The sequence below is a fragment of the Perca fluviatilis genome, chromosome 7 (assembly GCF_010015445.1).
Source record: "Perca fluviatilis chromosome 7, GENO_Pfluv_1.0, whole genome shotgun sequence".
Classification (NCBI taxonomy): Eukaryota; Metazoa; Chordata; class Actinopteri; order Perciformes; family Percidae; genus Perca; species Perca fluviatilis.
Genome location: NC_053118.1, coordinates 34,993,389 through 35,004,806, shown reverse-complemented (window position 1 = coordinate 35,004,806; position 11,418 = coordinate 34,993,389). Strand labels below are relative to the sequence as shown.

Genomic DNA, 11,418 nt, shown 5'->3' with positions numbered 1-11,418 from the left:
TTTAATATAAGAAAAGTCTTTCTCTTGTTGGATCAAAATCTTTCTAGACATAGTTTCAAGTGATTGGTCCTCAGATTTATTTTCTATTTTCAGGTTCATAATTGTATTTAGAGGTTGTACCAGAATAGGTTTACATAGATCATTTTCAAAAACACCATATTTTTGTCGTACTGTACATTAGGCTTGCACGATAAATCGTTATAAAATCGCGATCTCGATTCACCTCTGTTTGCAATTTAATTTTGAAATGACTTCGATTTTTATTTATTTAAAAAAATAAATAATTGTAAGATAATTTTTTTTATTTTGATAGGACAGCTCAAGACATGAAAGCCAAGCAGTTAAAGAGTGTGCTAAGAAATCATTCTGTTTTTGATACTGTACTTAAATTGGCAATTGACAAACTCCATTTCTCTAGAGACTGAAGCTGTAGCTGCAGCATGTTGATTGACATGTTTTAATTATGTAAAGACATGTTCAAGGAAGTCAGGTAGAGCCAGTATCAGGGCCATATTTAGTATAGTGTTATATGTCACTATTTTTGGTAGCCTACTGTACTTAAATGGCCAGTATATACTCTATTTTCTTTGTTCATTGAAGCCTATGTGTTTACAGGCTTGTGGGGATGCGCAATGTGCTATAGGTGCCAAAAAAAAATCTGTTTGGTACTGTCAATTTGTTTAGTTTTGTCATGGTTCATGTGTGCAATAAACATTACACTTTGTGAGAAAAAAATCGTGACAGAGAATCGTGATATAAATTTTAAGCTAAAAAATCGTGATTCATATTTTTCCCCGAATCGTGCAGGCCTACTGTGCATTGCTGCATTTCCTCTTTTCACCCTGTGTGTTGAGCTCTCTGTTTTAGCTATCGAGCGAGGCATCTCACTTCTGTTCCATCTTTGTTAGGAGTCACACATGCGCAGTACCTCGGTAAGGACTGCTAGCCAGTCAGAAGCAGAGTAGGGCGGGGCCTGACAAGCATGTTTAATGTGATCCGATACAAACCCGCGAGTCTGATCCCGAAACACAGGCAGAATAACCCGAACCAGCATCGCAACCACAGACTGTTCGCAACCTAGACTGGAGTAAAGACGTTTCAGAGTGGTAAGTTATTTGAATGTTAACACATGAGTCTTTCATACGTAACGTTGTAATTCTGCACTGTCTCCTGGACATGACGATACAACTAACTCTTCAGGCCTCCGCTCTAACTAGCTTGGTCTGAGGGCGCGCCACACTAGCAGCTAGGCGAGCATTATAACGTGTGTTACAAAGTGACGCAAAGTGACGCAAAGTGACGCAAAGTGACGCGTGTTTGTCACAGAAGTAAAGGCTGGACTATGATAGAGCTGTTTGGACCAGTTGGTGAACAGTGTTTTCTGTGGGAGATGGTAACTCAGTTTGGGGTGGAGTATTACATGCACAGAAAGATACAATTAAGGAAAGGGAAAAAGTCATAAAGCATAATATGAGCACTTGAGTGAGTTATCCCCAAGCAGAAAAAAAGGTGTTAACATATACAGAGAAAAGAGGATTACAATACAACAAAGAAAACAAGAGGACGGAAAAAAAGTGACAGTGCATAAAGTGGAGGAAAAAAAAGGAGTGTTAATAATAGTAAATCTAGTTAAGTCGGAGGTTGGGCTTCAGTCCGACCCTCCGGGGAGTTTTTGTGGGAATCAGAATTCAACTCACGCTCGGCAGCTCCTGAAGTCTGACTCACAGAAAGCTGCAAGGACACACAGACAGTCTGTCTGTCTGTCTGCTTCACTCACACACACACACACACACACACACACACACACACACACACACACACACACACACACACACACACACACACACACACACACACACACACACACACACACACACACACACAAATGAACACACACAATCATGTTTTTATGTATCAAATAGTTAGATACTCAATCAGGGCTCAACACTATCTTTTTAAAGTGGCATCAGCTTTTGGTTGCCAAAATTGACAGTACGGTTGCCATGTTTTAAACTGCCTGTATTTGGATCAGTTAATTTCTTATGTAACTATACCACACATTTTAATAATGAAACAATGAGAGAATGGCTTGCAATATCATTTCCCATGCCTCTCAAATAGGGGTGCAACGGATCACAAAACTCATGGTTTGGATCACGGTTTTAGTCACAGATCAGATCCATTTTCAGGTCAGCACAAAAAAAGGGGGGGGGGGATTTAAATGATTATTAAAAATGTAATAACAATAACTTTTAACAATAATAACTTCTTTCACCAGTAAATTGCTGTTAAACGACAAAAACAGATGAGAAAAGGATATTTTACAATAACTTTGAATGCAACACAAGGTTTACCAGTTTCAAGTAAACGCAACCTTTAGTCCCGTCTGTCTGTGTTGTTTTTCAGACAACAGCAGTAGCCATAGTGCTAGTTTGTGTCTTTTAGCTCATAGCTTTAGCGGCAGACGGTTGTACGTCCCGCTTTTGGAATCCTCTACAGAAATACAGTCAAACTTTTACACCGTTTAGCTGTCAGCATTTTAACCGTGTTTAATCCAGTTACTACTGTAGCTAACGGTAGGCTAACGTTACTTGCTGCCAAGTGTAACGTGTTATTAGTTTACTAGCGTGGCATGCAGCGATGTTTCTGTTGCCTTTAACGTCTGTTTCAGAGCATCTGAGAGCAGCGCAGACATTTAAGTAGCACCGTAATGAGGCACCGAAATCTGCGTTGCTATTCCGTTCGATACCGGGCACCGGTACCATATTAGCACCGCTGCCTGTATTGTTTCATGGCAAACTTGCGTGTGGAAAGCGTTCGCACAACAGAAATGTTGAGCGACAAAACAAACTGTTTAAACTTTACGGAGACAACCAAATATAATATTGACTTCTTTTGAAATAAGATTTTCCAGTTTTGTAAGTTTTTATTTGTATATATATATATATACACACTCTACTGGTCAAAAGTTTGGGGTCACTTAGAAATGTCCATTCCACTCCATTACAGATAGAATACCAGCTGAGATCAGTTGCATTGTTTTTTTAACCAGGGCAGCAGTTTTCAGATTACATTATGTGCTTACATAATTGCAAAAGGGTTTCTTGACTATTGTAGAAAGAAGTGGGTGATCTTTAATGCAATATCTACATTGCCAATTATCAGCAACCATCCATCCAATGTTCCAAAGGCCCATTCTGTTTACTAATCTGATATCATTTTAAAAGGCAAACTGAGAAAACATTGGAGAACCCTTTCGCAAAAAAGCACATAATGTAATCTGAAAACTGCTGCCCTGCTTAAAAAAAACAATGCAACTGATCTCAGCTCGTATTCTGTCTTTAATGGAGTGGAATGGAAATTTCTAAGTGACCCCAAACTTTTGACCGGTAGTGTGTGTGTATATATAACACAAATATTGAACAGGTGGTTGCCAAAGGCACCAACCAGAGGCCACGAAACGTTTCCCGAGCTCAATGCTACTTTCAAAGTCTCAGCATGTACAACTGCAAGCTGTGGATGAACTGGTGTTATTATTTTGATTATTGATTTGAATTATTGGTTGATCTGCATTCATTTCAACCTGCAAAACCATTGGGTTATTTGAAGCAACAGACAAATCTCTGTCACAATGGTTTTATTCATTTACTTAACCTTTTTTTAAAAAAAAGGAGATATTATATGTGTAAAGATAGTCAGCAACAACAGTGAGTTACAGACAAACAACATGAGTCAGACTACAAAAAGTAAGACATAAATGTGATTATACAATAGTTATTTCAACAACTAATAAAGCCAGATAGAAGCTTTCATCCTGGAGACAAACAGACCCAAGAGTTGTCTACAACAATGGAAATAAATAACCCCGATCTAAAGCAATCCCTCCTGTCTGTAAATCACTATGAAAGGATGATTAATTGGTATTCACAGCGGTCAACATGATGGAGAACTTCATCATCCGATCCGTTTTGCTACAGGGATTCTGCTGATATCGGCTCACTGCGTTTACTACATTCACAGTTTATCATTTTGATGACAGTCGGCCTCCTTTCTGCTCAGAGTTTGATGAATGGCTCAAAATATTAAGTCAGTGTGGGTTTTTGTCTTGAATTCTCTTCTTTGGTACTAAACTGGTCTAAATATGGATATACAGTATTTGGAGTTTTAAAGGGTTAGTTTGAAATCACCAAAGTCGCACAATGACACAAACGAACTAACCGATGGAGGCAGCGGTAGAGCAGCAACTCCCGTGTTCTGCAAAGTAAAATTGCTGTTTTTGTCAAAGGAGTCTGGTGGCTTTGAAGAGAGCAGAGATAGCGGCTTCAGTTCCCCATCGTAAAGGGCCGTCTGACAGCAAGGTAAAGCGCTGAAAATATTCGAAATAAAGCATCCACTTTAACAAATTAAACTGTTTTGAGGTGTCTAAAATGCGTTTAGCTGCTGCCCCCGTCCACAGCAGGAAATAGCTTAGCTTCCGTGTCGGTACTCCTGCCTGCTTCTCCAAACTGGGGACGTGTCGCCCACCATCTACTGTAGCTGACACACTGACTGTGGAGAAGTAGCTCATACAACCACACTATTAGTTATGCGATCCTATAAAAACGGGGTAAAATTGACAGCTGGGATTGACTTGTGATTGCGGGACTTGGACAACCGCAGCTCCACCGAGCGTTTGCTACCATACTGGTCTCGCTTTGCCAGACCTTCCTCCACAGTGCTGTGGTCTGGCTGGTCCACACAGCATTCCGGGATGGGAGAAAAACTGTTTAAAGGTCCCATGGCATGACAGTTTCACTTTATGAGTTTTTTTTAACATTAATATGCGTTCCCCCAACCTGCCTATGGTCCCCCAGTGGCTAGAAATGGTGATAGGTGTAAACCGAGCCCTGGGTATCCTGCTCCGCCTTTGAGAAAATGAAAGCACCGATGGGCCGATCTGGAATTTTGCTCCTTATGAGGTCACAAGGGGAAAAGTTACCTCCTCTTTCTCTGCTTTGCCCGCCCAGAGAATTTGGCCCACCCATGAGAGAGAGAGAGACATCATGGCTTTCAAATGGCAGTTGGTCACGGCCACACCCCCACCCTCCACCTTGCCCCCCCCTCTCTCCTCCTCAATAGCTAAAGACACAGAAATAGCACATCCTAAGGAAAGCTCATTGTGGGACTGGCTCTAGTGGCTGTAATTCTGCACCAAGGCTGAATTTCGGGAAAGAGACTTCAGATACAGTATTAGGGGACCACTAAGGTCTATATAAAAGAGACTTCAGATATAGTTTTAGGGGACCACTAAGGTCTATATAAAAGAGACTTCAGATACAGTATTAGGGGACCACTAAGGCCTATATAAAAGAGACTTTAGATACAGTATTAGGGGACCACTAAGGTCTATATAAAAGAGACTTCAGATACAGTATTAGTGGACCACTAAGGTCTATATAAAAGCATCCAAAGAGCACCATGTCATGGGACCTTTAAGTTAATTAATCTGTGTGCACAGATTTCGACACCATGTATTGTTTTACCACCGTATGAGGCCTTCGTAGATTATTTTTTACTCTTTTTTAGTCATTTGACCTAAATAAAATGTCAGCTATTGTAGGCACCAACACTACTCTGCAGTCCAGAGGTTTTTGTGATATTGACGTTCAAACACTGTCCCCCCCTCCCTCCCTTCTTCTCTTTCACCCACAGACTGGAAGTGTCCCTGCCTGTGCTGCTGTGCGCCATCTGTCTCCTCGTCCGGCCGTCGTCCTCTACCCACCACCAGGAGTCAGGTACCCCCCACCCCCCAGCCCCCACCCCACCCTCTGTCTTTCACCACTGACATCCACCGCTCCATTAAATTGTACGTGACCTCTGACTTTTAAGGGCAGCCGGGTGCTGTTTAATCATTTCCTGTCGTTCATTGTTTTGGCTGACACGCGCTCTCTTGAGGCCGTTTTCAAGGGCGCCCGCATGTCACAGCAGGAAATCAGACTGATACAGCTGAAGGTCTTTGCCTTTAGTTGTGCTGTATTGAGCGTATTGGCTTGTTTGCTTGTGAAAACGTGTGGCATGCAGAGCAAAAGGGTTTGGGGAAACGCAGCGTTTTCCGAAGTAAATGTGCGAGAACTTTAAATCCTCGACGTCTGTTGGCGACCGGCAAGATGTGCAACAACGTGGCCAAGATATCCTGCTGGCAGAGGTCTCTGATAAGAACCCTACAAACTTCCTGGAGATATATAAAATGTCATTTTGTGCTGTGAGGCAGCAAAATGCACCTACAGCTACACTGTGAGTAATCAGTCACCTCTGTCCAATCCGTTTTTGGCCCGTAGTCCAACCCTGGTATTAAATGTCACGGCTGCGTCTCTGATAACTGCATACAGGGTTGTGCTGCAAAACTGTAACAGGAACTTTATATTTCAGGGAGATGAGGGTAGAAATGGTTTCCTGTGAGCGTGACAGAGAGATCGTTTTCAGAAGACGGTGGGAGACAGATAATAGTTTGATCCGGTTTGAATTGAGCTATGAAATACACTTAGGGTGTTACTCTAAGTGAAGAAAGCCTCAGTTTGTCTTAAAAGTGCTGAAATATAAGACTGTGATAATACGTAATTAGAAAGACTATTCACGCCAAAAGGTCTCTAAGGGACGTCTCTCTGAAGCTACGATGTCTCTGTGTTTCGTACCGGGATGTAACGTTATTAACACCAGCGACGGGTCTTGCTCGTTGTTTCGCTTTTTTCGGGTGATAAGAAGACGCTGGATCTTCTAGATGAGGAAACACATACCTCAGTGACACATCAAGTAACATTACATGTGTTGGAACAGAGCAAAGGTAGCTAGCTAGCGAGCAAGCCGAACAGCGAGTTAGGTGACATACAAATACTGTATACTGTGCGAGATGAAATATGTAGTTCATTAAGCGGTTTCACACGGGCCCCCTGGAAGTGCGGCAAGCTTTGAAACCAATTTGACATAACTTCTGTCTCCGTCACGTGATGCCCTCTGACCCAAAAGTACTTTCCCCCCATAGACTTACATGGCTGAATCAGTGGATACATATTTCCGAGCGTCACAACCTCAGCGAAATGACTCGTTTCTCTATCAGAATTTGATCCATTCGGTCCGATAACCTTTGGAAAGTCTAGAAGAGACGTACGATTAAATCATTTCATCCCCATTCAAGTTAGCGGCTTGGCCGGCAACGCCGCTGCTCTATGGACCGCACATTATTATCATCCTGGTAATTTTATAGGAGGAAGTTGAACTTTTCTGGCTTTATACGCAACTGAGCAACTCTCATAGCGCTGCCTCGAACCCTGTATCCAGGTTTATTTAGGTTGGAGTTGAATCGGCGACCGCTGAGTCAAGGAGTAAACCTCCATATATGGGCGCCCGCTCTACCAACTGAGCTAACCAGGCGCCCAGGTTTATTTATTTTATACATCCATGGTTATAGACCAAACGACGAACTGAGACTTTCTTCACTTGCAAAAGTAAATTGTTTAAATTGACAAACACCATATGTGTAATGAATGAATGTCTCTCATAGTCTGTTATTCACTGGCTCTCCCCATTCTAATTTTTTATGAGATAAGGTCCCATGGAGAGAGACCATTTTTTGGGGGGGAGATTTCCTTGTCCAAATCAAGGGTCTAAGGCACACTCAAGGCCCGAGGGCCAAATCAGGCCCCTCGCAGAATTTGATCCAGCAAGCATATCAATAGAGGTTCACAATAAACTTTGATCCATATATTTTTTGTCGTTTTTTTTCCTGAAGTTTTTATCCCTTTTTTCCAGAACTTTTGTTGTTGTTTTTCGACGTTTTTGACGCCTTTTCCGATGTTCTTTTGGTGCTTTTCTTCAATGCTTTATGAGCTTTTTCGACGTTTCTGACGCTTTCTTTAACGTTTTTTGCCACTGGACGCTTTTTTCCGACAGTTTTGACGCTTTTTCCAGCTATTCTAAACATCTTTTTTGCTTTTTCCAGTGTTTTTGTTGCTTTTTTCCTCTTTTTTGGCACTTTTTTCAATGGCTTTGTTGCTTTTTTCTATGATGGTTAAGGAGCTTTTTGGCCGGCTTTTTTGGGGCTTTATGAGGCTCACACTGTAAGTGAGAACATGCAATAATACAGTCACAAATATTTGACTTTTCCCTCTTAAATAAAAGCATGTCAGTAAACTCAACATGTCTGGCCCTTGATGTGATTCTCATTTCGCAGTCTGGCCCTTAGTGAAGTTGAGTTTGACACCCCTGGTCTAAGGACAGTTGTCTTGATGCTATGCTGTCTCCTGGCTGCTGCTCTTACCTGGACAAGAAAAAGTATATTTCTCAAAATGTCACCTACTGTATTACTTTAAAGCTTGCTTCTCCTCAGATGACTCGAAGCTCCTCCAGGTGACCATCCCTGCCGCCCCGCCTGTGGCCGCTGTGCTGGGCGGCTCTTTGACGTTACCCTGCCTGGTGTCTCTGGCGCACCCGCCGCCTTCCCCCTCCACCAACGGCCGCCACGCCGTGCTGTCCCTCCCGCGGGTCAAATGGAGCGTGCTGACTCACGGCCGGGAGGCGGAGATCCTGGTGGCGCGCGGCGACAGGGTGCGAGTCAGCGAGGCTTACAAGGACCGAGCCTCGCTGCTCCATTACGCCTCGTCCCCCGCCGACCTCACGCTGCGGCTGGATAGCCTGAGGCAGAACGACACCGGCTTCTACCGCTGCGAGGTGCAGCAGGGCCTGGAGGACGCCGACGACGTGGCTCAGGTCAAAGTCAAAGGTGAGGTAGATATGGTTTGAATTAAATAAAAACAAGCAGCACGACATATTTCCTTTTTTCGGCCATGATTCACAATGCCTCTACCCAAGGGCGTAACTTTCAGTTCAACATTGGGGGTTGAGATCTCCAAACATCTAGGGAGGTCCCGGGACTTGTCAGCATGCATTGAGAAAAGCGACAAAAACACTGAAAAAGTGTAGGAAAAAACTCAAAAAAGGAAGGGTATAGATTACCCTGCCTCTAATGCTCCTTTGCAGAATGATCACATAAAACACGACAGAATCCATAAAGCTGTTTTTTTTTTTTACAGGGGTGGTTTTTCATTATCGTGATGCATCCAGCCGCTACGCCTTCACCTTTGAGCGAGCCCGAGAGGCCTGCAAGGAGATCGGGGCTCAGATTGCCACTCCGGAGCAGCTCCAGGCTGCCTACCACAGCGGATACGAGCAGTGTGACGCCGGCTGGCTCTCAGACCGCTCAGTGAGGTGAGCGCCCGACAGTAGCGGGGCATCTACCCCAACTTTTGCTCTCAAGATTGCACTTACTCTGCCAGTCACTGTGGCGCCAACAGAGAGGAGCTTTTCAAAACTTAAGTTGATCAAGTCATACCTGAGCTCGAAGGGGGTCTTGCCCTGGGTGTAATTCAATGTAGAACCGCCAGTGGCGCCCGATGTCAAACTTGACACGTCATTTACTGGATCGAGTGGCCTCTTGGATGGAAAAAATTCAGCATTTTGTGTTATCTAGATCCAGATTTGTGGGCACTCAGATGTTCAGTGTACATTTGGCAACAGCCCAAACCCTTCATTCAGCCCGACAAAAACAACAACACTACATTGCCACACTGACACATTGCTGTCCTTGTGGCTCGGGGAGCACCCAGTGTGCAGGTTTGTCAGTTTGCAGTAGTGATGCACTGAATACAGATTTTTGGGGTTCGGCCGAATACCGAATCCACTGGTTAAGATTCTGCCGAATCCAAAACCGAATACCGAATCCTACTCCCATCCTCAGTCCAATAACACAGTAAACACATTAATGAAGTAAACAACGTCCAAATAGATAGTTTAGAAATACAGTACCAGTCGAACCACGAACGCTGTGCTTGAGCTATGTTACTGGTTACTGGTTGCACGGCGTTCGTTGTTCGACTGGTCATGACTGCTTTCCCAAGATGGCGCCTGCCTGTATACGTGAACGGTACAGTCTAAACTATGTTTTTAATAAACTGTCTGTACAATTACACAGTTCTCAATGCTTCAGTTTACATGTAGGGACCCTCATTGTGCTACCGTGGAAGTGTGGTGCTATTTTGAGCCTTGTTAGTGGTGCAGAAATAGAGATTTCTTTTTACTTTACCCTCTGCCCCGACGACTAGCGTTATAAGCTAATTAGCGGTTTGCGCTAAAACTGGTAACATTCGATTAGCATGAAAACAAATCCCAGAGAACGCTTATATCCCAGAGAATGTGTTATTAACACCTAGGTTCATTTTGCGCCAGATTTGTCCTCTAAGTTTACTATAATAAGCCTGCTCAGCCTGCTAACATGTAATACGCTCTGGACATCAGAGCACACTCACTCAGAGAAGCGTGATGTTTAGAGTGCTGCCATCACGAAAAGCAGAGGTACTTGGTGTTTCAGTGCGACATTTCCCTCCACAGATATCCCATCCAGATGCCAAGAGAGGGCTGTTTTGGGGACATGGATGGATTGCCGGGAGTGAGAAACTATGGCCTGTTAGAGCCTGATGAGCTGTATGATGTCTACTGCTACGTGGAGAATATCGATGGTAAGACAAACAAAAGCAGTGTTTTCCTGAGGTTTGTGGAAGACTTAGTTGCACATATTTGGCGAAAGGGTTTAGGGGTCCTCCCTCAAGAAAATGTTACATTTTTCAATAACAAAATGCAATTTTGCATAATTTGGGACCATTGTTATTATTATTGTTATTATTATTATTATTATTATTATTATTATTATTATTATTATTATTATTATTATTATTATTATTACCATATCTGTATAAAACATTGGAAAAGCTAAAGAAGATATAAATAACACTCAAAGTGGCTAAAGAAGTCCACTGGGGACCGACTACAGTCATTAGATCTGAGAAAAGTCTTAGTTACATTCATTCGTCGTAGGGGGCTGCACCCAAACCTTATGAGACTCAGTACTGCAGTATAGAAAAGGATTTTTTTTTGTTGTTGGTACAATTGGTACATGCAACATGATTTAAATAAAGATGAATCTGTCGATTATTTTCTCAATTAATCAGTTGTTTTTGTTTGATCTATACTCAAAGATATTCAGTTTAACGTCAGAGAGAAGAGAAGAAACTTGAACAATATTCACATTTAACAAAGCTGGAATCAGAAGAGAACCAAAAAAGGACTCAAACTGATTAGCTGATTATCAAAATAGTTGGCGATTAATTTAATGGTTGACACCTAATCAATACATTTTTTTAGCTCCAGGAAACATGTTCTAGTAGAAACCCAAAATATGGTACCTTTAAATAGAGCTGTAACAATTCCAAATTCCAAGTTGCTGTAGAATTCATTGTCTCAGAAATAATGACAATTAATACAATTGTCTCTTTCAGTCACATTTAAAAATATGTATTTATTTATTACTTTTTCAAACAAATAAAAGTTCCA

The 11,418-nt window shown here is 42.4% G+C and overlaps 1 protein-coding gene across 1 annotated transcript in view; it reads left to right on the top strand.

The window, feature by feature from the left end:
• The first annotated feature begins 473 nt into the window (after positions 1-473).
• Positions 474-11,418, top strand: part of bcan (brevican) — a 28,834-nt gene continuing 17,889 nt past the window's right edge. Inside the window, exons 1-5 of the mRNA XM_039806164.1 lie at positions 474-490; positions 5,692-5,774; positions 8,348-8,755; positions 9,066-9,240; positions 10,420-10,547. Coding sequence (XP_039662098.1) covers positions 474-490; positions 5,692-5,774; positions 8,348-8,755; positions 9,066-9,240; positions 10,420-10,547 — 811 coding nt within the window. The remainder of the gene's footprint in view (positions 491-5,691; positions 5,775-8,347; positions 8,756-9,065; positions 9,241-10,419; positions 10,548-11,418) is intronic.